This window comes from Lepidochelys olivacea (genome assembly GCF_965140295.1).
Source record: "Lepidochelys olivacea isolate rLepOli2 genome assembly, chromosome: 24".
Classification (NCBI taxonomy): domain Eukaryota; kingdom Metazoa; phylum Chordata; order Testudines; family Cheloniidae; genus Lepidochelys; species Lepidochelys olivacea.
Genome location: NC_140434.1, coordinates 18,684,755 through 18,709,012, shown reverse-complemented (window position 1 = coordinate 18,709,012; position 24,258 = coordinate 18,684,755). Strand labels below are relative to the sequence as shown.

Here is a 24,258-nt window from a genome sequence, read left to right as displayed (position 1 = left end):
CACTCATCCCCCCCCCAGGGACTGGGCTGGTCGCAGGCTCCCCTCGCTCTGCCCCAGTTCCCCACTCCCCAGGCCTGCTCCTGGCTAGGGCCTGTTGGGAGGATATGGGGGGCGGCTCCGGCCCCTTGGAGGGCACGGACCCCCCCCCCCAGCTCCACTGGGGTAGCCCTGGTCTGAGCCGGGGCCCCGAGAGCAGCCCCCAGGGACGGGCTGAGTTAATGCTCCTCGCCCCCAACCCACAGCCCCCCACCAGCTCTGTTAAGGCTGGTCAGTGGGGTGGGGGTGGGGGGCTGGGAGCCAGGACGCCTGGGTTCTTTCCCAGCGCTGGGGGCGGGGACGCAACAGCCTCGTTCTCAGGCTCTGCCCAACAACGTCAGTATCAGTCATCCTCTGTTGCCATGGCAACAGCCAGCTGCTGGTTGCCATAACAATGACCCCCCCTTTCACCCCCCCAGGCACAAATCAGAGCCAAAGCGTCTGACACTGGCTCTGCGTCACTGGGGGGGGGGAGCTGGGACGGGCTGGGAGGGGCCGGTTGGGGGTACGGGGGGGGGCATCGTGCAGTGACTGGGGCCCCCTCATTCTTTTGGCCCGGCCAGCTCCAGCCTCCCCCTCCCCCATTCCCAGCTGACCCAGGTACTGTCGTCTCCACGTCCAGTGGCAGGGAGTTCCACCGGCCCCTCAGCCTTGGGCAACCCCAGCCTGGTCCTTGTCCCCCATTGCTGGGACTCCCCCCGCCAGCCACTGCTGGCCCTGCCACCCAGCCACACTGCATCTCCCCCCACCGGGCCCTGCCCCACCTGGCCCCCGCCCCCGTCACAACGCGCGGTACATTGTCCGGGTCTGGTTTTGTTTTTATTTGTTAAATCAAGTTTGTTTTTGTCACATGACGACACGATCCCCAAACGGGGGTGGAGGGGGAGATAGGGTAAGGCCCCCCCCCCCGGCAGCACACACATGGGGCAGGGGGGGAGCACGCACAACACACCCAGCCCCCCATGGCCACTGGGGGTGGGTGGGAAGGACAAACCCCTCTGTTTCCTCCCCAGCCATAGGGACCCTCCCCCCCCCACACATGGGGCTAGGCCCAAGGATGAGGCCCTGGTTTCCCTTGGTCCATAACTTGGAATCTGGGGTCAAGGGTCAGCAGCAGGATCCCCCAACCCCTCAGAAAGGGCCCTGGGGTCAGTGGGGAGGCAGGAGGGCGGGGGGGGCACCCAACACAGGCAGGGGGAAGCTATTGGCTTGGCTTGGTAAAGGCATGCTGGGGGGTAGGGTGGGGATCAGGACGCCTGGGTTCTATTCCACAACGCTGCTTCCGCCCGGTGCTTTGCTGAAAACCTGCCCCCCCCATACACACACACTGTATATGAGTATGCCCCCCCCAGTCTAGGGCTGAGGGCTGGCTCCTGCCCCCCATGCCCCAATGGGAATGGAAAAGGGGGTGACCTGGGGGGGCAGGGGGGAAGACAGGGGACCTGTGTGCTAAGGGGAAGAACCACACACGCGGGGGGGGGGGCACAGGGGACACATGCATGCCGAGGGGGGAGGGGATCCATGTGACTGGGGGGTCTGTATCTCCTGTAACTATCCCCCCACACTGGGCAAGAGCCCCCACGACTGCTCCCAGCCCCCCCTTAGCTCTCGGGGTCCTGGGTTCAATCCCAGGGGTGGGGGGATGTTGGTGACACCAATAAATAAATAAATACCCCCAGGTGAGGGCGGTGGGGGGGTGCCAGGGGCAGGGACAGTTTCACATTCTCAGCCACGTGTGTGGGGGGGGACGAGTCACTTTTCTCCCAGCAGATGGTCCCAGCTTCGTGGTCTCTGGCGCAGGGGGGGTGGGGGGAGAGCGGCTGGCAGTCGGGAGGTGGGGGGGCTCAGTAGTAGGTTTCCTTCTCGACCCAACCTGTGACAGAGAGGGGGGGTTAATGCTAGGTAAGGACACCCCGTTTGGCACCTCCCCCCACATATCGCCCCACCCTCCCCCATCTTCCTTACCCCCCTCCCCCTTCTCCTTCATCTCCCCCATACCAGGTCCCCATATCCCTCCAGCCCCCTTCTGCATCCCCCCATCAGCCTCCCGAGGCTGCCCCCCACCTCCGGGGTTCCGGCGCAGGATGAGTTTCCGGATCTCGTCGTACACGAAGATGAGGAAGCTGTACGGGAAGGCACAGAACCACCAGCTGGGCCTGGACGGGACAGAACCGGGGGGGTTAGTGCCAGCAGGGGGGGGACGCTGCACCCTGCCCGGCAGACACAAGGGGATTGCTGCTGGCTCCCAGGGCTGGCACCTCCCCCGGCCAGAAACCCCCAGGGCCTGCAGAGACCCTCCCCTGGCCAGGAACCCCCCACCATGGCTGCAGGGAACCCCTCCCACCAGGACGTCCACCTCCCCTAATGCAGGGTCCCCACCTCGAAGGGCAGCAAAGGCAGCTCCCCCGGGCTCAACCCACCCCCCGGGCCGCAGCCCCTCACCCCCTGCATCAGGGTTCCCCCAAGGCCAACGAGCCCCCGCCCTCAGCTGCCTCTTCGGGCACCGCAGCAGCCCCTGGTGGACGAAAGGTGCAACTGCAGCGCTGCCGCCCCGGGAGAATCTATTACTCTGCGGGGGGCGTGAATTCTGCGCCGGGCCACGTGCCCCCCCCTCCACTTCCAGCACCAGGGATCCCCCCGGGGAAGCAGGAGCCCCACCAGCGGGGTCCCTCCACCCCGCGCTCACTTCAGGGGGTACATCCGCAGCGCCACGTCCATGCCGGGGCAGTAGGACAGGAAGGCGGCCAGCGCGGTCTCCTCAAAGAGCCCGAAAATAAGGATCTTGTTCCTGAGAGAGAGACAATGAAACAGCGCCTGGGATGCCCCTCACTCCCGACCCGCAGCCCCCCCGCCAGCTCTGCCGGTGCCCCTCACTCCCGACCCGCAGCCCCCCCGCCAGCTCTGCCGGTGCCCCTCACTCCCGACCCGCAGCCCCCCCCGCCAGCTCTGCCGGTGCCCCTCACTCCCGACCCGCAGCCCCCCCGCCAGCTCTGCCGGTGCCCCTCACTCCCGACCCGCAGCCCCCCCGCCAGCTCTGCCGGTGCCCCTCACTCCCGACCCGCAGCCCCCCCGCCAGCTCTGCCGGTGCCCCTCACTCCCGACCCGCAGCCCCCCCGCCAGCTCTGCCGGTGCCCCTCACTCCCGACCCGCAGCCGCCCCGCCAGCTCTGCCGGTGCCCCTCACTCCCGACCCGCAGCCGCCCCGCCAGCTCTGCCGGTGCCCCTCACTCCCGACCCGCAGCCGCCCCGCCAGCTCTGCCGGTGCCCCTCACTCCCGACCCGCAGCCCCCCCGCCAGCTCTGCCGGTGCCCCTCACTCCCGACCCGCAGCCCCCCCGCCAGCTCTGCCGGTGCCCCTCACTCCCGACCCGCAGCCCCCCCGCCAGCTCTGCCGGTGCCCCTCACTCCCGACCCGCAGCCCCCCCCGCCAGCTCTGCCGGTGCCCCTCACTCCCGACCCGCAGCCCCCCCGCCAGCTCTGCCGGTGCCCCTCACTCCCGACCCGCAGCCCCCCCGCCAGCTCTGCCGGTGCCCCTCACTCCCGACCCGCAGCCGCCCCGCCAGCTCTGCCGGTGCCCCTCACTCCCGACCCGCAGCCCCCCCGCCAGCTCTGCCGGTGCCCCTCACTCCCGACCCGCAGCCCCCCCGGCAGCTCTGCCGGTGCCCCTCACTCCCGACCCGCAGCCGCCCCGGCAGCTCTGCCGGTGCCCCTCACTCCCGACCCGCAGCCCCCCCGCCAGCTCTGCCGGTGCCCCTCACTCCCGACCCGCAGCCCCCCCCGCCAGCTCTGCCGGTGCCCCTCACTCCCGACCCGCAGCCCCCCCGCCAGCTCTGCCGGTGCCCCTCACTCCCGACCCGCAGCCCCCCCCGCCAGCTCTGCCGGTGCCCCTCACTCCCGACCCGCAGCCCCCCCGCCAGCTCTGCCGGTGCCCCTCACTCCCGACCCGCAGCCGCCCCGGCAGCTCTGCCGGTGCCCCTCACTCCCGACCCGCAGCCCCCCCGCCAGCTCTGCCGGTGCCCCTCACTCCCGACCCGCAGCCCCCCCGCCAGCTCTGCCGGTGCCCCTCACTCCCGACCCGCAGCCCCCCCGCCAGCTCTGCCGGTGCCCCTCACTCCCGACCCGCAGCCCCCTGCTGGCCCAGCCCCCATCTCACTTCATGCCCTGCTGGAACACTGAGTTTCTCCTGGTTTTGCAGATGATCAGATCGGCCCATTGCACCACCACGATGCTGACGAAGAAGGACGTGTGGCAGGTGAACTCCACCACCTTGCGCTGCTCGTACGTCTAAGAGGGGGAGGAGGGGGAGAGTGTCAGCATCAGCCCCCCCCCAAAACTGCCCCCAGCCAAGGCTGCATCCAGCCATTTCAGTCAGGGGCCGCGTCCTCAGAGCTGTGTGTCCCTGACGCCCTCGGCCGGGGGCTGGGGGTGTGACGCACGAGTGCACACGACCAGCCCTGGCAGGGGCAGAGGACAGCCGGACACTCGCACAGGTTGGACAATCTGGGTGAAGCAGGGTGGGGGCTGGGACAGAGGACACGGCTTGTTCCTGCTGCTGGACGTGGATGGATGGGCCCGGACAGGCCCTGGCTCCCCCCACAGCTTCCCCCCAACGTGGCCCCCTGCCAGAGCCAGGACCATGGCCGGCCCTCGGGCCAGGAGGAGAAATGGGTTCCAGCTCTGTGGGATCAGCAGGATCCTAAAATCCCTGCGGGGCAGTTAACGGGGGAGTCAGGCACCCTGGGGGAGGGGCACGAACTGGTGTGAACTGGTGGAAAAGGCCAGGCCAGGCAGGGAGACCAGGATGCAGTGACCCCCGAAGAGGGGAGACGGAGAGCCAGCATGGGGCTGGGCCAAGGGGGCCGGGGGGACCTGCCCAGGGCCCCGGGTGGCAGCGGGGGCCCCGTGGAAGCCAGGCCAGCAGAGAATCTGTTCCTGACCCAGGTGACGCTTGGCTCCATGTCTGAGCCAGACGAAGTGAGAAAAGAGGGGCCAGGGCACCAAGCGCCCGCCGCCCACCCCCACCTGCCCCCAGGGCAACGGGAACGTCTGGGAGAAAGGGCTCTGAGCCGGGGGTCCTGGCTGGGCCGGGAATAGCTGTGACCTGCCTGCCACACCGGGCGCGGTGAGAGAAACGGCTTGGTTCAAATCTGGCCTGAGAACGTTCAGGATTTAGACCTCTGACGGCTCCCGCAGAGCCAGCTGGCCTTCGCACATTTGTCCCCAGGGCCGGGGAACGTGCTCAGGTTACGGGGCTGGTGCGCGGCCGAAGGGGCGAACGAATGACTGAGCTTGCCCTGCTCTGGAGCCAGTCCCGAGCCGAGCGAGGCGGGACATTTTGGGGGTGCAAGGCCGGGGCTGGGGGGATTTGCTGGGGTCTCCCTGGGTTCCGCTCGTGCGAGGCTGCGTGTAACCTGGTTGGTGCCTTCGCGTGCTGGTGGCTGTGAGCGCGAAGCCAGAGGCTGAGAGGGACCCTGAGCCGGAGGGTAAAAGGGGACAGTGTCCCACAGTCCCAGGGGTCTGTCCCAGCCCCTCCTGGGGAGCTCCAAGGGGGGGTGACCCCGGAGCCCCCCGCCCCACCCCGCACTCACCCACTGCTGCCCGTAGCTGTCCTCCAGGTCGTTCACGGTGCGGTCATCCCAGTTGAGCCGGATCCCGACCAGCCCCGAGGGCAGGAACCCGTTCTCGGCCAGGATCACAAAGTAGGCGAAAAACCCGCCCAAGGCCTGGATCATCCCTGGGGGGCAGAGCGGGGGGTTACTGGGGAGAGCAGGGGGGCAGGGAGGGTGAGCCGGGGGCGGGGAGCTGGTAGAGGGCAGAAGGGATGGGGTGGGGGGGGAGGGCAGCAGAAGGGGAGGTAGGAACATGCCCCCCAAACCCCACCCAGGCCTTTCACCTAGAGTGACCCTCTGTCCCCAACTCACCCACCCGGCCCAGGCTCAGCCTCCCTCACTGATCTGCCCCCAGGCCGCGCCCCTCACCGATCCACCCGTAGGCCCCCCCCACCGATCTGCCCTCCCCTCACCGATCTGCCCATAGCCCCCCCAGCGATCTGCCCCCCCACCGATCTGCCCATAGCCCCCCCACCGATCTGCACGTAGGCCCCCCCACCGATCTGCCCCCCCCACCGATCTGCCCATAGCCCCCCCCACTGATCTGCCCCCCCACCGATCTGCACGTAGGCCCCCCCTCACCGATCTGCCCATAGCCCCCCCACCGATCTGCCCATAGCCCCCCCCACCGATCTGCGCATAGGCCCCCCCTCACTGATCTGCCCCCCCCACCGATCTGCCCCCCCCGATCTGCACGTAGGCCCCCCCACACCAATCTGCCCCCCCAACGATCTGCGCATAGGCCCCCCCTCACTGATCTGCCCCCCCTCACCAATCTGCCTGTAGGCCCCCCCTCACCGATCTGCCCCCCCCTCACCGATCTGCCCGTAGGCCATGCTAATCAGCCTCTCGTTCACCAGCTTGTCCGTCCGGGGGTTTCGAGGCTGGCGTTTCATGATGTCGCTCTCGGCGGCTTCGTAGGCCAGGGAAATGGCGGGGACCTGGGGAGAGGGGGTGGGGGGGTTACAGGCTGGGCCTGCCCAGGGCAGAGCGGGTGGGGGCCGAGCGGCGAAGGGGGCAACACGTGGAGGTGAGTCCACCCCCTCGAATGACACCCGAGTGTGCGGCAAGGCTGGGCCTGCCGGGGGGCTCACCATGTCCGTGCCCAGGTCGATGCAGAGGATGGTGATGGTGCCAAGGGGCAGCGGGATGTTAGGGGGCGGGGGGGTTACAGGCTGGGCCTGCCGGGGGGCTCCCCATGTCCGTGCCCAGGTCGATGCAGAGGATGGTGATGGTGTCGAGGGGCAGCGGGATGTTAGGGGGCGGGGGGGTTACAGGCTGGGCCTGCCGGGGGGCTCCCCATGTCCGTGCCCAGGTCGATGCAGAGGATGGTGATGGTGCCGAGGGGCAGCGGGATGTTAGGGGGTGGGGGGGTTACAGGCTGGGCCTGCCGGGGGGCTCACCATGTCCGTGCCCAGGTCGATGCAGAGGATGGTGATGGTGTCGAGGGGCAGCGGGATGTTAGGGGGCGGGGGGGTTACAGGCTGGGCCTGCCGGGGGGCTCCCCATGTCCGTGCCCAGGTCGATGCAGAGGATGGTGATGGTGCCGAGGGGCAGCGGGATGTTAGGGGGTGGGGGGGTTACAGGCTGGGCCTGCCAGGGGGCTCCCCATGTCCGTGCCCAGGTCGATGCAGAGGATGGTGATGGTGTCGAGGGGCAGTGGGATGTTAGGGGGCGGGGGGGTTACAGGCTGGTGCCTGGCGGGGGGCTCCCCATGTCCGTGCCCAGGTCGATGCAGAGGATGGTGATGGTGCCGAGGGGCAGCGGGATGTTAGGGGGCGGGGGGGTTACAGGCTGGGCCTGCCGGGGGGCTCCCCATGTCCGTGCCCAGGTCGATGCAGAGGATGGTGATGGTGCCGAGGGGCAGCGGGATGTTAGGGGGCGGGGGGGTTACAGGCTGGGCCTGCCGGGGGGCTCACCATGTCCGTGCCCAGGTCGATGCAGAGGATGGTGATGGTGTCGAGGGGCAGCGGGATGTTAGGGGGCGGGGGGGTTACAGGCTGGGCCTGCCGGGGGGCTCACCATGTCCGTGCCCAGGTCGATGCAGAGGATGGTGATGGTGTCGAGGGGCAGCGGGATGTTAGGGGGCGGGGGGGTTACAGGCTGGGCCTGCCGGGGGGCTCACCATGTCCGTGCCCAGGTCGATGCAGAGGATGGTGATGGTGCCGAGGGGCAGCGGGATGTTAGGGGGCGGGGGGGTTACAGGCTGGGCCTGCCGGGGGGCTCCCCATGTCCGTGCCCAGGTCGATGCAGAGGATGGTGATGGTGTCGAGGGGCAGCGGGATGTTAGGGGGCGGGGGGGTTACAGGCTGGGCCTGCCGGGGGGCTCCCCATGTCCGTGCCCAGGTCGATGCAGAGGATGGTGATGGTGCCGAGGGGCAGCGGGATGTTAGGGGGCGGGGGGGTTACAGGCTGGGCCTGCCGGGGGGCTCCCCATGTCCGTGCCCAGGTCGATGCAGAGGATGGTGATGGTGCCGAGGGGCAGCGGGATGTTAGGGGGCGGGGGGGTTACAGGCTGGGCCTGCCGGGGGGCTCCCCATGTCCGTGCCCAGGTCGATGCAGAGGATGGTGATGGTGCCGAGGGGCAGCGGGATGTTAGGGGGCGGGGGGGTTACAGGCTGGGCCTGCCGGGGGGCTCACCATGTCCGTGCCCAGGTCGATGCAGAGGATGGTGATGGTGTCGAGGGGCAGCGGGATGTTAGGGGGCGGGGGGGTTACAGGCTGGGCCTGCCGGGGGGCTCCCCATGTCCGTGCCCAGGTCAATGCAGAGGATGGTGATGGTGCTGAGGGGCAGCGGGATGTTAGGGGGTGGGGGGGTTACAGGCTGGGCCTGCCGGGGGGCTCCCCATGTCCGTGCCCAGGTCGATGCAGAGGATGGTGATGGTGCTGAGGGGCAGCGGGATGTTAGGGGGCGGGGGGTTACAGGCTGGGCCTGCCGGGGGGCTCCCCATGTCCGTGCCCAGGTCGATGCAGAGGATGGTGATGGTGCCGAGGGGCAGCGGGATGTTAGGGGGCGGGGGGGTTACAGGCTGGGCCTGCCGGGGGGCTCACCATGTCCGTGCCCAGGTCGATGCAGAGGATGGTGATGGTGCCGAGGGGCAGCGGGATGTTAGGGGGCGGGGGGGTTACAGGCTGGGCCTGCCGGGGGGCTCACCATGTCCGTGCCCAGGTCGATGCAGAGGATGGTGATGGTGCCGAGGGGCAGCGGGATGTTAGGGGGCGGGGGGGTTACAGGCTGGGCCTGCCGGGGGGCTCACCATGTCCGTGCCCAGGTCGATGCAGAGGATGGTGATGGTGCCGAGGGGCAGCGGGATGTTAGGGGGCGGGGGGGTTACAGGCTGGTGCCTGGCGGGGGGCTCACCATGTCCGTGCCCAGGTCGATGCAGAGGATGGTGATGGTGCCGAGGGGCAGCGGGATGTTAGGGGGCGGGGGGGTTACAGGCTGGTGCCTGGCGGGGGGCTCACCATGTCCGTGCCCAGGTCGATGCAGAGGATGGTGATGGTGCCGAGGGGCAGCGGGATGTTGGCCATGATGAAGAGCAGGAAGGGGGTGATCTCGGGGATGTTGCTGGTCAGCGTGTAGGCGATGGATTTCTTCAGGTTGTCGAAGATCAGCCGCCCTGCAGGGAAGGTTCGGATGTGAGGGAGGGAATGAGGGGGGCCAGCACCCGACACCCCTACTCTCTCCCCCCACCCCCAGTCCCCCCTCACCCTCCTCCACGCCGGTGACGATGGAGGCGAAGTTGTCGTCCAGCAGGATCATGTCGGCCGCCTGCTTGGAGACGTCGGAGCCGGCGATGCCCATGGCCACCCCGATGTCGGCCTTCTTCAGTGCCGGGGAGTCGTTCACACCGTCGCCTGTCACGGCCACGATGGCACCCTGCGGGGGGCACACATGGGTCAGGGCCGGGGCCGGGGGGGGAGAGTCACGGGGGGGGAGTCACAGGGGCGTGGGAGAGTCACAGGGTGCAGGGGGGCAGGGGAGAGTCAAGGGGGGGGAGTCGCGGGGGCGTGGGAGACTCATGGGGTGCAGGGGGGCGGGGGAGAGTCAATGGGGAGTCATGGGGGGCATGGGAGAGTTATGGGGTGCAGGGGGGCAGGGGAGAGTCAAGGGGGGAGTCACAGGGTGCAGGGGGGGCAGGGGAGAGTCAAGGGGGGGGAGTCAAGGGGGCGTGGGAGACTCACGGGGTGCAGGGGGGCAGGGGAGAGTCAAGGGGGGAGTCACGGGGGCGGGGGAGAGTCACGGGGGGAGTCACAGGGTGCAGGGGGGCAGGGGAGAGTCAAGGGGGGGAGTCGCGGGGGCGTGGGAGACTCACGGGGTGCAGGGGGGCGGGGGAGAGTCAATGGGGAGTCATGGGGGGCGTGGGAGAGTTATGGGGTGCAGGGGGGCAGGGGAGAGTCAAGGGGGGAGTCATGGGGGCGTGGGAGAGTCACGGGGGGGACTCGGACCTGTCTCTGGCAGCCCTCCACGATGATGAGTTTCTGCTGGGGCGAGGTGCGGGCGAAGACGATCTCCGTGTGGTTCTGCAGGATCTCGTCGATCTGCTCCGTGCTCATGTCCTTCAGGTCCGTGCCGTGGATCACGCAGGCCTTGGCGTCCCTGGGCGGGAGGTGGGCAGGGTCAGCGCCTTCCCCCAGGCTGGCACCACCGGTGGCCCTCTCTGCAGATGCCCAAAGACCCTTGTGCCCCCTCATCGGGGGGGTTCTCCCCACCTCCCCTGCCCCCCAGCCCCCTGTGACGAACTGGGAAATGTTTGTAATATTTTTATGAGTCCTGTGCACGCCTCAGTTTCCCCTAGAGGGCGCATGGCCGCTTGGTGGGGGAAGGGATTCAGTCCACTGAGCCTGAGGGAAGAGGGGGACCCCTGGGGGTCTGGGACATCAAAGGGGTCCTCCAAGGGGTAGCTCCAGAGAAAGTTCAGGGCCTGTGGGCTCCGTGACACCCCCTCCCCTGGGGCCCCTGCCCCCCATACCTGGGGTTGACCTGGCTGACGGGGATGTTGAGGCGGGCGGCGATGTCTTCCACGGTCTCGTTGCCCTCGGAAATGATGCCCACGCCCTTGGCGATGGCCTTGGCGGTGATGGGGTGGTCGCCGGTCACCATGATAACCTGGGGGGCGATGGGGGGGTTATTACACCCCAGCGTGGGGGGTGAGAGGAGCCCACCCCAGAGGTGGCTGCGTCTCAGTGCCGGGCGAGGGGTCACAGAATCAGAGATTAGGGCTGGAGGAGACCTCAGCAGGGTCTAGTCCGACCCCAAACCGCCCCAGCCGGGGCTTTGTCAAGCCGGGCCCCTGTCTAACCAGCCCCCAAGGGGCCCAGGTCCTGCGGGGTTCACCTTGATGCCAGCGCTGCGGCACTTGCCCACGGCGTCGGGCACGGCGGCCCGGGGCGGGTCGATCATGGACATGAGCCCCACGAAGCAGAGGTTCTCGGTGGCGAAGTTCACGTCGTCGCAGTCGAAGGCGAAGCCCTTGGGGTACTGCTCCTCCGGCATGTAGAAGTGACAGAACCCTGGGGGGGCTGGGGGGGTCAGAGCCACCGGGCCCAGCCAGAGTCCCCAGCCTCCTGGCCCTAGCCCAGCTCCCAGCCCTGCCAGCACCCCTCCTCCCAGCCCCGACCACCTGTGTCCACCCCTTCCCCTATTCCCCAGCATCTCAGTGCACCCATTGCCCAACCCCTCCCCAGCCCCCCAATCTCCCGGACGCCCCCCGAGCACCTGCTGGCCCAGCCCCGGACGCCCCCCGAGCACCCGCTGGCCCAGCCCCGGACACCCCCCGAGCACCCGCTGGCCCAGCCCCTGACGCCCACAGAGCACCCACTGGCCCAGCCCTGATGCCCACCAAGCACCCGCTGGGCCAGCCCCAGACACCCCCCGAGCACCCGCTGGCCCAGCCCCTGACGCCCACCAAGCACCAGCTGGGCCAGCCCCAGACACCCCCCGAGCACCCGCTGGGCCAGCCCCTGACGCCCACCAAGCACCAGCTGGGCCAGCCCCAGACACCCCCTGAGCACCCGCTGGGCCAGCCCCGGACACCCCCCGAGCACCCGCTGGGCCAGCCCCGGACACCCACCGAGCACCCGCTCGCCCAGCCCCTGACGCCCCCCGAGCACCCGCTGGCCCAGCCCCAGACACCCCCCGAGCACCCGCTGGCCCAGCCCCGGACGCCCCCCGAGCACCCGCTCGCCCAGCCCCTGACGCCCCCCGAGCACCCGCTGGCCCAGCCCCGGACGCCCCCCGAGCACCCGCTGGCCCAGCCCCGGACGCCCCCCGAGCACCCGCTCGCCCAGCCCCAGACACCCCCCGAGCACCCGCTCGCCCAGCCCCTGACGCCCCCCGAGCACCCGCTGGCCCAGCCCCGGACACCCCCCGAGCACCCGCTGGCCCAGCCCCGGACGCCCCCCGAGCACCCGCTGGCCCAGCCCCGGACGCCCCCCGAGCACCCGCTGGCCCAGCCCCTGACGCCCCCCGAGCACTCGCTGGCCCAGCCCCGGACACCCACCGAGCACCCGCTCGCCCAGCCCCGGACACCCACCGAGCACCCGCTCGCCCAGGCCGCCCAGCTCCAGGTAGGCGTTCTGAAAAGCCTCCTTCAGCTCCTCGTCCAGCGGCTGCTCCTTGCCCTGCAGCAGGATGGTGGAGCAACGATCCAGGATCCGCTCCGGCGCCCCCTTCATCACCAGCAGGTAACGGTTGTCATTGGGGTCCTCGGTCTCGTGGATGGACAGCTGGGGGGCGAGGGGGATCAGGGATGGGGCTGCAGACCCCCCCAGCCACCTGCCAGCCCCCCATATTCCCCCATGTCTCCCCAGCAGGGAGCACTAACCTGCCCACCAATATCTGCCCCCCATCCCCCTCTGATGAAAGTGGAACTTTCTGTCATATTTTTGAGTCCTGGGCGTGCCTCGGTTTCCCCTGCATGGCACAGGGCTGCCCAGCGGGGGAGAGGGGTTCCGTCCGCTCTCAGGGCAGACTCACAGACATAGGGGTCGGGGGGCTGCCCTGGATTCCCTGAGCCCGGCCTGAGAGGGGACCGCGGAGCTCAGTGGGGGAAGGGACTCAGTCCACAGGGGGTCGGGGCAGCTTGGCCGGGCTCTGCAGTGACCTGAGCTCAGGGCCCCCAGGCCACGGCCAGGGACCGACGGCCCGAGTCTGCCGACGCTGCCCAGTGTCCCCGTCAGTCCCTGCCGCGGGCACGACACCCCCAGAGCCCGTCTCCGCCGGCGCTGGGCAGAGCTCCCGGGCTGAGGCAGGAGGGCTGGAGCTCCGTCTCAGAGGCGGGGGTCGCAGGGGGCCAAGCCCAAGAGAAGGGGGGATCCCTGGGGGTCCAGCCCGTGGCAGGGCTGCCCCAAGGGGCTGTTCCCAAGCTGGGGGTGTAGCACAGGGCCTGTGGCGCCATGACGCTCCCTGGGGCCCCACCCACCTGCCCCCCACGCCTGGGGCTGAGCTGACTGATGGGGCCCAGACTCCCAGGTAGGGGGCGGGGGGGTGAGCCTGGGGATCGTTCCAGGCCGGTGCCCACGGGGAATCCGAGCTAATCTGATCAGCTGCCAGCGCTGGAGACAGGATTAGCCTGACAGGCTGGGAACTGCAGCCCCCCCCGGCCCCACACACACAGCCCCACAGGGAGCTGCTGGAGCTCAGGAGGAATAGGGGGTCCCAGATCATTGCGAGTTGGGGTCTGCACCCGGGACTCGGTGGTGGCGTTGAAGGGGATCTCGGATGGCTGGGGGGGCTACAGCGGGTTTGGGGGCTGGGTGGATTTGGGGGGGCTGAGGGGCCCCCAGTACCTGGTACTTGTTGGTGGAGTTGAAGGGGATCTCGGCCACCTTCTTGTTTCTCTCCCGCATCAGCTTGACGGAGCCGGACGAGAGCTCGATGCATTTCAGCAGCGCCGACTCCGAAGCGTCACCAGCCACGTCCCGCTGCGGGCGGGGGGGTTAGTAATGGGGCACCCTGAACCCCCACCCCACAGCCCCAGCTCTGCCCCTGGGTAGCACCGGCCACGTCCCAGTGCAGGGGGGGCTAGACATGAACCCCTCCTGTGCCCCCACCCACCCCCGCCATTTCTGCCCTCACCCCACTGTGGGCCACAATGGGGAACCTCCCAGCTCCGTAGCCCGCCCTCCTGTGCTGCCCCCCTGTGCCCTCCCCCATACCTGGTCCCCTGTCTGCCCCCGTGTGGGGGTCGTCGCTCACCTTGAGGATGGGCACGTTGTCCTGCCCCCCCTTGAAGACGGCGCGGTTGCAGAGTCCAGCGACATGGGACAGGGCCAGCCAGGTGGCCGAGCTCTTGTCGAAGGCCGTTCCTGGGGGGGTACAGGGGGGCATTAGGAGCACCCAGTGGGGCAGCTGGGGCACCCCCAGGACTCCCCACAGGGATTGGGGCACCCCAATGTGTGCAACTCCCCCATCCTGGCTGCACCGTGACTTAACCCCCCTGGAGCCCCCAACGCCTCCCCACGCAGCCCCCCATCTCTTCCCTCTCATGAACCGCCCCCAGCCCCATTCAGAGACCTCCCCCCAGCGTCCCTCTGCCCTAGAGATCCCCAGCACCACCCTGCTCAGCCCCCACCCCCAGGAGACCCCGTCCTCACCCGGGCCTGCTCTCAGCCCGTCCCCGCCCTGCTCTGCCCCCCCTCCCCCGCCCGGCGCCCCTCACCCGACTGGTCCTCGGTGGTGTCGGCCTCGTGGATCTGGTTGTCGAACCACATGTGGGCGACCGTCATGCGGTTCTGGGTCAGGGTCCCCGTCTTGTCGGAGCAGATCGTGGAAGTGGAGCCCAGCGTCTCCACCGCCTCCAGGTTCTTCACCAGGCAGTTCTTCCGCGCCATGCGCTTGGCCGTCAGCGTCAGACAGACCTGGGGGGGGGTCAGCGAGGCCACGGGGACCCCCACCCGGGCCCTCCCCGCTGGACCCACCCCTCAGCACAGCGGTACGCCCAGCCAGAGACCACAGACCCCCCAGCCAGAGACCACAGACCCCCCCATCCAGAGACCACAGAGCCCCCCATCCAGAGACCACAGACCCCCCCCAGCCCAGAGACCACAGAGCCCCCATCCAGAGACCACAGACCCCCCCATCCAGAGACCACAGAGCCCCCATCCAGAGACCACAGACCCCCCCATCCAGAGACTCCCCCAGGGCCCAAACGCAGCCTGAGAGCCGACCTCCCAACCGCCGGCCCGGGGACCCCTGCCCCACAACCGGAGAAATGCCTCGCCCGCCCGCCCACCCGGGGGAGCCTGGGGGTCGGCCCCGGGGCTGCTGCGAAGCCGCGGGCCTGGCGGACGTACCGTGACGGTGGCCAGCAGCCCCTCGGGCACGTTGGCCACGATGATGCCAATGAGGAAGATGACGGCCTCCAGCCAGGAGTAGCCCAGGATGAGCGAGAGCACGAAGAAGGAGACGCCCAGGAAGACGGCCACGCCGGTGATCAGCTGGATGAAATGCTCGATCTCCACAGCGATGGGCGTCTTGCCGACCTCCAGGCCCGAGGCCAGCGTGGCGATTCGGCCCATCACCGTCCGGTCGCCCGTGGCGATGACCACCCCGCGCGCCGTGCCTGGGGGGGCCAGGGGTCAGACAGCGCCCCTCACTCCCGACCCGCAGCCCCTGCTACCCCGGCCCTGGGCTCCTGCCCCCCAGCTCTGCCGGTGCCCCTCACTCCCGACCCGCAGCCCCTGCTACCCCGGCCCTGGGCTCCTGCCCCCCAGCTCTGCCGGTGCCCCTCACTCCCGACCCGCAGCCCCTGCTACCCTGGCCCTGGGCTCCTGCCCCCCAGCTCTGCCGGCGCCCCTCACTCCCGACCCGCAGCCCCTGCTACCCCGGCCCTGGGTTCCTGCCCCCCCCAGTTCTGCCGGCACCCCTCACTCCCGACCCGCAGCCCCTGCTACCCCGGCCCTGGGCTCCTGCCCCCCCCAGTTCTGCCGGTGCCCCTCACTCCCGACCCGCAGCCCCTGCTACCCCAGCCCTGGGTTCCCCCCCAGATCTGCCGGCTCCCCTCACTCCCGACCTGCAGCCCCTGCTACCCCGGCCCTGGGCTCCCCCCCAGCTCTGCTGGTGCCCCTCACTCCCGACCCGCAGCCCCTGCTACCCCGGCCCTGGGCTCCTGCCCCCCAGCTCTGCCGGCGCCCCTCACTCCCGACCCGCAGCCCCCACACAGGGCTCACCCTCGACGCAGTTGGTGGAGAAGAAGGTGATGTTGCGGGTCTCCAGTGGGTTGTCGTGGGTGCAGTCGGGGGAGCGGGTCTGTGGCTCCGATTCGCCGGTCAGGGAGGAATTATCCACCTGGGGGGCGGGAGGGGCAGACCCAGGGTCAGGGCTGGGTACGGCCCATTGGCTGCACCCCCCCACCCCACCGTGGAGATGGGACCCCAGGGCAGGGCGGGGGGATCTGGAGCAGGGAAACCCTGAGCAGGAGCTCGGGGGGGGGGGCTCTGGGCTGGAAGCCCTGGAGGCGGGGCTGGGGGGGTTGGGTTGGGGCTGGGGCGGCATTTGGAGATGGGGAGCTGGAGCACTGGCGGTTTTGTGAGTTAGGGGAGGAATGGGGCTTGGGGGAGGGGGGTTAGGGCAGGACACAGGGAGCAGAGCACTGGGGGGGCCGGAGTGGGGGATGGTGAGCAGAGCACGGGGGTCAGAGGGGAGGATGGGGGCCGGAGCGCAAGATAGGGGTTGGAGCGGGGGGTGGAGGTCCGAGCACTGGGGGGGCTGGGGCGGGGGATGGGGGCCAGAGCGGGGGTCTCACCTTGCAGCCGTGGGCCGAGATGATGCGCAGGTCGGCGGGGACGCGGTCGCCCCCCTTCACCTCCACCAGGTCCCCCACGACCACCTCCTCCGCATTCAGCTGCATCTTCTCCCCCTCCCGGATCACCAGGGCTTGCTGGGGGGGGGAGCAGGGGGTTATGGGGAGATCTGGGTCCCAACCCCAAACCACCGTGTCCCCAGGCCCCCAGCCCTGCTGCCCCCCAACCACGGAGTCCCCTGACCCCCAAACCCCGCTGCCCCCAGCCACGCTCCCCCAGACCCCCACCGCCACCAACGAATGCAGCCCTATAGGGGAGGGGCAGTTTGTGTCGGGCCTACAGTCGCCAGGCCAGTGGGGGCTGGGGTAGAGAAAAGGGCATCTACGGCTGGTCCCCGGTGAGCCCCCCCCATCCCTGCCCCCCACCTCCCTCACCTGGGGGACCATGTTCTTGAAGGACTCCATGATCTTGGAGCTTTTGGCCTCTTGGTAGTAGGAGAAGCAGCCGGTGATGATCACGACAGCAGCCAGCACGATGCCCAGGTACAGCTGGGGGGGAGTCAGTATCCGTGGGGGGGGTCAGCCTCCACCTTTCCAGCCCCTCCCTGCCTGTCTCCCCCTCCCCTGATCATGCCCCCCAGCCTCCCACATGCCCCTGCTTCATTCACCTCCCCCTCTTGGCCCCGACCCCCCCACAGTCACAGCCCCAGCTGGGTCCCTCCATCCCGCCCCACCTGTCCAACCCCGCCCCCCATTGGGCCCCCCCAGCCTTGTCCCCAGCCAGCCTGCCCCCCGTCCTGTGCCCCTGCCCCCCCGTGCGCTCAGCCCCCCCCGTGCACTCAGACCCTCCCCCCAGCGCTCAGACCACCCCCGTGCACTCAGCCCCCCCGTGCACTCAGACCCCCCCCGTGCGCTCAGCCCCCCCGTGCACTCAGACCCCCCCCCAGCGCTCAGACCCCCCCCGTGCACTCAGCCCCCCCGTGCACTCAGCCCCCCCGCTCACGTTGTCGTTGGCTGGGTCGTCCTCGGTACCGGCCTGGATGCCGTAGGCCAGGAAGCAGAGAATGGCCCCGATCCACAGCAGGATGGAGAAGCCCCCGAAGAGCTGCCGGCAGAACTTGACCCACTCGGGGGTGGTGGGGGGGGGCGTCAGGGCATTGGGCCCGTCCCGCACCAGGATCTCCTGCGCTTTGCTGTGGGTCAAACCCTGGGGGGCAGGGGGAGATTAGACCCCCGGAGAGACCCCCCACCACACCGGCCCAGCTCCCCCTGCCTGGGTCCCACCTACCCCTTCAGCCCCCCACCACCCAGCCCCCCACATCCCTCCACCCCTCGCCCCTCTGTCTCCACCCCACATCCCTCCACACCCCTCCCTCCACCCCGTGCACCACCCTGCACCCCACCACCCAGCCCCCCACATCCCTCCACCCCACATCCCTTCATACCCCTCCCTCCACCCCCTGAACCCCCCGCACCCCACCACTCATCCCCCCACGTCCCTCCACCCCCCGCACCCTCCCGCACCCCACCACCCATCCCCCCACATCCCTCCCTCCCCCTGCACTCCTCCCTCCCCCACATCACGCCCTCCCTCACCACCCGCACCCCACCACCCATCCCCCAGTCCTCCTCACCCTCCAACCATCCCCCCACATCCTTCCACCCCCTGCACCCCACACTCACCCCCCACCCCCGTCGCCCTCCACCCCCTCTTCATCCTCCCTCCCTCCCCCACACCCCACCCTCGCTCTGGTGCCCTCAGGCTCACAGGGCCCCTGCCCTGCCCCAAGGGGTTACGGGAGTGAGGGGTGGGGGACATGTGGGGCAAGGGGCATATGGGGATGTTGAGGGACTGCCCGGTGCTGGGAGGTTCACAGGGGGCCGGGGGTAATGGGGGGTTTATCGGGGGGGGGGCGGGGACTCCCACCTGCACACAGTCTGTGTTGTATTTTCTGCAAACCTCCTCGATGGACATTTTGTGCTCAGTCTGCGAAATAGGAAGGAGAAAAAGCATAAGAAATGCCCCCCCCAGCCCGCCCCCCCGCACTTCCCACAGCCCCCTCCCCGCCACAGCCAGCGCTCCCACAGCTCCCCACAGCCCCCTCCCCACCGCAGCCAGCGCCCCCCTGCTCCCCACAGCCCCCTTCCCCCCAGCCAGCGCCCCCCCACTTCCCACAGCCCCCTCCCCGCCACAGCCAGCGCCCCCCTGCTCCCCACAGCCCCCCTCCCCACCGCAGCCAGCCCCCCCGCACTTCCCACAGCCCCCCTCCCCGCCACAGCCAGCGCCCCCACAGCTCCCCACAGCCCCCTCCCCGCTGCAGCCAGCGCCCCCCTGCTCCCCACAGCCCCCTTCCCCCCAGCCAGCGCCCCCCCACTTCCCACAGCCCCCTTGCCCCCAGCCAGCGCCCTCCTGCTCCCCACAGCCCCCCTCCCCGCCAGCGCCCCCTGCTGGGAGCTGCCGGGGGGACCCGGGAGCCCCCCGCTCACCATGGCCACTTCCTTCTTGAGGTCGTCCAGGTCTCTGGCCTTGGCATCTTTGCTCCCCTTCTTGGGCGAATCCTTCTCGCTCTTGTCCTGCGTGGTGGCCACGCGGTAGCTGTCTGAGCGGCCATACTGGGGGGGGCGGGGGGGTCAGCCGGGACCGGGGACCCCCCCATGTGTGTGTAGGGCATGCGCTCAGCCAGCGCCGTCCCGGTGCCCCCCCCCCCCCAGGGCTCCCCGTCCCCCCTCGACTTTGCCTGCCCCACATCAGCGCCCCCAGGGCTCCCCATCCCCTGTTGGTGCCGCCTGCCCAAATCACCCCCTCAGCGCCCCCATTTCCCCCAACACCTTCCACCCACACCCCAAAAATGGTCTCATCCGGAGAAACCCCTTCCCCCGACACCGGGCATCCTCTCCCCTCCCCCACCTGCTCCCCCGCTCCGCTGCTGCCCCCCCCCGGGATTTCAGACCATCTGCTCCCAGCAACTAATCCGCCCATGTGTTCCGGGGGGGCTCGGGGGGGCTCGGGGGGGCGGGTAGCGCCGCCCACCAGACCCTGATGTGCCCCCGTGGGCGTGAGATGTGCCGTGACGGGGAGGGGGAGTAGCGGGGGGCTGTGCAGCGTCCCAGACTGATTCAGCCCCCCCGCCAGCCCGCCTGCCCCCGGGGGGGTCGCTGGTGGAGTAGCCCCGTGAACAGCTGCCACTCCCCTGGGGTGCTGCGTGGGGGGAGGGGGAGGGTGCAAAACAGGCCCCCAACATGGCCCGTCGCAACCAGCAGAGGGCAGCGGTGGGCACTGAACTCACACACACACTCAGAGCGTGTCTCTCTCTCACACACACACACACAGAGCGTGTCTCTCTCACACACACTCAGAGCGTGTCTCTCACACACACACACAGAGCGTCACACACACACTCAGAGCGTGTCTCTCTCACACACACACTCACACACACACTCAGAGCATCACACACACAGAGCGTGTCTCTCACACACACACTCAGAGCGTCACACACACACACAGAGCGTGTCTCTCTCACACACACTCAGAGCGTGTCTCTCTCACACACACTCAGAGCATCACACACACAGAGAGCGTGTCTCTCTCACACACACTCAGAGCGTGTCTCTCTCACACACACTCAGAGCGTCACACACACACACAGAGCGTGTCTCTCTCACACACACACTCAGAGCGTCTCTCACACACACACACAGAGCGTCACACACACACACTCAGAGCGTGTCTCTCTCACACACACACACACACTCAGAGCGTCACACACACAGAGCGTGTCTCTCTCACACACACACTCAGAGCGTCACACACACACAGAGCGTCACACACACAGAGCGTGTCTCTCACACACACACTCAGAGTGTCTCACACACACACACTCAGAGTGTCACACACACAGAGCATCACACACACACTGTGATGAAGCGGGCATTTTCTGTACGATTTGCAGGGGCCCATGTGTGCCTCAGTTTCCCCCGGCACTTTGTGTTGCTGCCCAGTGGGGGGCTCCTGAGGTGCGGGTGGGGCCCAGCTGGGCTGCAGGGAACCCGGGACTGGTTGAGGCCCAGGCCGATGGAAGCTGGGAACCCAGCACCCCCAGCCCCGAGACACAGGGCTGAGGGGCAGGCAGGGGACCCCGAGGGGGCGCCGGGAAGGGGCCAGATGCTCTGAGCCCAGGACGGACCCACCCCAGCCTGGCTGGGGGGTTGCTCTGCCCTGGCCCCATGAGCTGCTTTGACCTTCATCTCTGCGCGCTGAGCTGGGGCGGCCAAGTGACCAGTAAACCCCGCTCGGCCGTGACTCTGCCCGGCGTCCCTGCCAGCCCTGGCCGCGGGGCCTCAGTCCCTGCAGGGGCACCAGGGTGAAGCGGGGGCCTCCGTCTTGGAGGCGGAAGGCCATGGGGCCCACCCCGAGGGAAGCGGGGGGCCCCGGGGGCCCGGCACGTTGTAGGGGTCCCCCTGGAGCTGGGGCGTAGCACAGGGCTGGTGGCTCGGTGACCCACACACACGCTCGGGGCGCTGGGGGGCTGGGGGGGATGTGGCTGGGGGGGCAGGCGGAGGACTAAGTGGGGGGTGGCTTCTGCTCTTAGGGAATGTGCTGGGGAGGCGAACGTGCTGGGGGGCAGTTTCCTGGGGGCGGGCTGCTTGAGGGGTCCGTGGGGGGGGGCTGGTCACTCGCCTCAGCCCTCCCAGCCCTGAGCTTCCTGAGGCCCCCCCTGCCGCGCTGCGGCGGGGGGGGGTGACGCTGGCTCTGAGCCAACACTGCAGCAGCAAAACTCTGGGCAATGCAGAGCGGGGGGGGGCACAGGGACCCCCCCAGCCCCCAGCCGGGAACCAGCCCCCCAGCCCAGAGCTGAGCCCCCAGCTGCAACCAGCCCCCCCCGTGTCCTTCCTCCCCCGCCCCTGTTCTGGCACCAGGAGGGGGGTCAGGGTGACCGATCTCCCAGCTGGGAGCAGCGATGGGGGGGCAAGGCCCAGCCACCCCCCGACTTCAGTTTCAAGGGGTTCATGAGGGAGAGAAAGGAAAGGGCAAGAAACTCCCCCTCCGGGCCAAAGCGCCCCCCAAGCGCCCCGGGCCTGAGCGCCCCTCTCTGGGCCCTTTGATTTACGGACGGGGGGTCTCATGAAATCCCCCCCCCTTTTAAAAAAAAGTCTCTGGAACATGCAGCCTGGGGCCCTGGCCTCGACCCCGCCCCCAAGGCGGGGGGGCGGGGGGGCGGCGCTCGCGGGGGGGCGATGCGGGAGGACCTGGGAAGAATCAACCCCACCAGTGACTCAGACACGCCCCGAGACCGGGGGGGGGGGGCGTCCACGTTTCAACTGGGGGGAGGCGGCGCCGTGGGGGGGGAGCAGCCCCCCCTCTCCCCGCCTCCCCCAGCTCCCCTCCCCCCCGCCCCAGCTCCCCCCTCCTCTCCCCTTCGGGCGCTCGCCAAGGTTACAGCTCCGGCATCTGCGCCGTCGCTTTGATGCGCCCCCCCCGCCCCCCCTTCCGGACAGCAGGCGGATTAAGCCGAGAGCCCAGAGCCATCTGCTCCCCCCGCCTGCTCCTCCCCTCCCCCACCAGCCCCCTCCCCGCTGCGCCCCCATCTCAGCTCTCGTTCCCAGCTTCCCCCACAGAGCCCCCGCTTTGGGTCCCCCCGATTCTCCAGCGGCGCCCTCCCGGGCTCCCCCCCCCAGGCTTGGGATTAATTGGGGGATTGATTAAAGGATTAATGAGCGGGATTCAAGAGTGCATGGCTGCCCCCCGAGAGCCCCCCCATCTGTCCAGGTTTGTCGCCAAGGATGGGGGGGTCAGGCGCTCTGACACCCCCCGCGGGGTCTCCCCAGGCTGCGCTGTTGGGGGGGGATGACAAGGAGCTGTCCCCCCCCGTCTCTGTCCCCTCCATTTTCTCCTTCTCTTTCCCTCCATTTCCCTCCGCTCCCGCCCCCCCCGCGCTGTTCCCCCCCTCACACCCCGAGGTCCTGGCTTTGGGGGGTGCCCATTCCCTGCCCATCCCCCCGGCCCAGACAGCCCCCGACATTTCCCATCATCAGCCCACCCCGCAGTAACCCTGCCCCAGGGCCCCCAGGGCCCCCCAAATCTGCCCCCGACCCCCCCACATGTCCCGGAGCCAAAGATCAGAGACAAGGCTAGAAATTCGGGGGGGGGCGGAGGGGGGCTGGCAGAGGAGACGGGAAGGTTATTGCGTGGGGAGGGGCCCACGGGGGTAGGACCCCCCCCCGCACACTCACAGGCCCCCGGGCACACGCACCCTGCGCAGATCCGGACACACCCCAGGGACGTACGCAGCTCACACACGTACCCTCCCAGACACCCGGTCGCACACCCAGCCACACTCATTGCGCACACGCGCCGATGCAGGGCTGCACGCCCAAACACCCCCATTGCACACTCCCTGAGCCAGTCATTCGCACACTTGCAGACACACTCAGGGATTGCCGCTTGCACTCACACGTGCAGGACTGGCCCCATTGCACACTCACACCGAGCAAGCCATTTGCACACGCACACGCATGCAGGGAGAACCCCTGGCACACACGCAGGCAGGACTGGCCCTGTTGCACACTCACACATTTGCACAGTCATAGACACACACGGGGATAAGCCCCTTGCACATTTACACACTTGTAGACATACATAAGGATAAGCCCCACTCGCGCTCACACGCATGACTGACCCCGTTGCACACGCACGGATTTACACACTCGCAGACACACGCGCCCGCCCCCGCGGTGCCTACCCCCATGCCGGCGGTTGGGGGGTCTCAGCCCGGCCGATCGGGGCGCTCCGTGGACGGACAGACGGACACAGGGCGCGGGACGGACGCGCTCGGCTGCCAGGCTCGCCGGACTGAGCCGAGCCCCGCGAGCTGCCGGGGCTGCTGTCTGGGCCGGGGCTGCTGCGGCAGCCAATCAGCGGCCCCCCCGCTCCCCCCCCGCCGGACCGACAGACAGGCCCCGCCCCCTTTACTGCGGATTCACCTTCTCAAAGGTGGGGGGGCGACCACGGAGCTGGGGATGGAGAGTTCCCCCCCGCAGAGCGCCCCAACCCCATAGCCCCCCAAAACAACCCTAGCCCCACAGCCCCGACCCCAGGGATCACCCCAACCCCATAGCCCCCCAAAACAACCCTAGCCCCACAGCCCCGACCCCAGGGATCACCCCAACCCCATAGCCCCCCAAAACAACCCTAGCCCCACAGCCCCGACCCCAGGGATCACCCCAACCCCATAGCCCCCCAAAAACAGCCCTAGCCCCACAGCCCCGACCCCACGGATCACCCCAACTCCATAGCCCCCCAAAAACAGCCCTAGCCCCACAGCCTCGATCCCACGGTCACCCCAGCCCCATAGCCCCCCAAAACAGCCCTAACCTCACAGCCCCGACCCCACAGATCACCCCAACCCTCAACCTATAGCCCCCAAAAGAGCCCTTGCCCCCACACACACCCAAGAACCCCCAAACTCCCAACCCCATAGCGAAAATCCCTCAACCTAGAGCTTCACCAAACACTGCAGCCCCCCAACCCACAGCCCCCCACAGAGCATCTCCAAGTAGCTCCACAGACCCCCCCAAAAACTCTCAGGGCTCCCAAGACCAAGGCCTCCAAATTTCCCCCGGAATGACCCCCTGCGAACCCCAGAATCCCTCCCCCCTCCCAGATCCCGGCTCGGGGGAGTCTGCAGTGAGGGGGGGCCCAATCTCGGTGAAGGGAGGTGACCCCCACACACGTTCCCTCCCCCACCACCGTCAGTTCAAGATAAAACTGGGTGAGGCGCGGGGGGCTCCAAGAAGGGGGCACACACACCCCGACACACACACACCCCGACACACACATGCCCGACACACACCCCGACACACACACACCCCG

General features: G+C 69.1%; 1 protein-coding gene across 2 annotated transcripts; it reads right to left on the bottom strand.

Moving 5' to 3' along the window:
- Positions 1 to 833: 833 nt before the first annotated feature.
- Positions 834 to 23,276, bottom strand: ATP1A3 (ATPase Na+/K+ transporting subunit alpha 3). 2 transcript variants are annotated; one of them, XM_084613880.1, is made up of 23 exons: positions 23,129 to 23,276; positions 18,876 to 19,001; positions 18,316 to 18,375; positions 17,392 to 17,595; positions 16,824 to 16,937; positions 16,392 to 16,526; positions 15,817 to 15,934; positions 14,941 to 15,209; positions 14,307 to 14,505; positions 13,844 to 13,953; positions 13,435 to 13,569; positions 12,180 to 12,372; positions 10,982 to 11,157; positions 10,617 to 10,753; positions 10,093 to 10,243; positions 9,355 to 9,523; positions 9,109 to 9,263; positions 6,461 to 6,584; positions 5,623 to 5,768; positions 4,188 to 4,318; positions 2,723 to 2,824; positions 2,101 to 2,192; positions 834 to 1,909 (listed from the first exon to the last, which is right to left on the bottom strand). In XM_084613880.1, the coding sequence occupies exons 1-23, from the start codon at positions 23,132 to 23,134 to the stop codon at positions 1,881 to 1,883; spliced, it is 3,081 nt and encodes a 1,026-aa protein (XP_084470006.1). In that variant the 5' UTR covers positions 23,135 to 23,276; the 3' UTR covers positions 834 to 1,880. The 2 variants fall into 2 exon arrangements, with proteins under 2 accessions (XP_084470006.1, XP_084470007.1); XM_084613881.1 differs by having other exon boundaries at positions 18,876 to 18,962.
- Between the last annotated feature and the right edge of the window lie 982 nt (positions 23,277 to 24,258).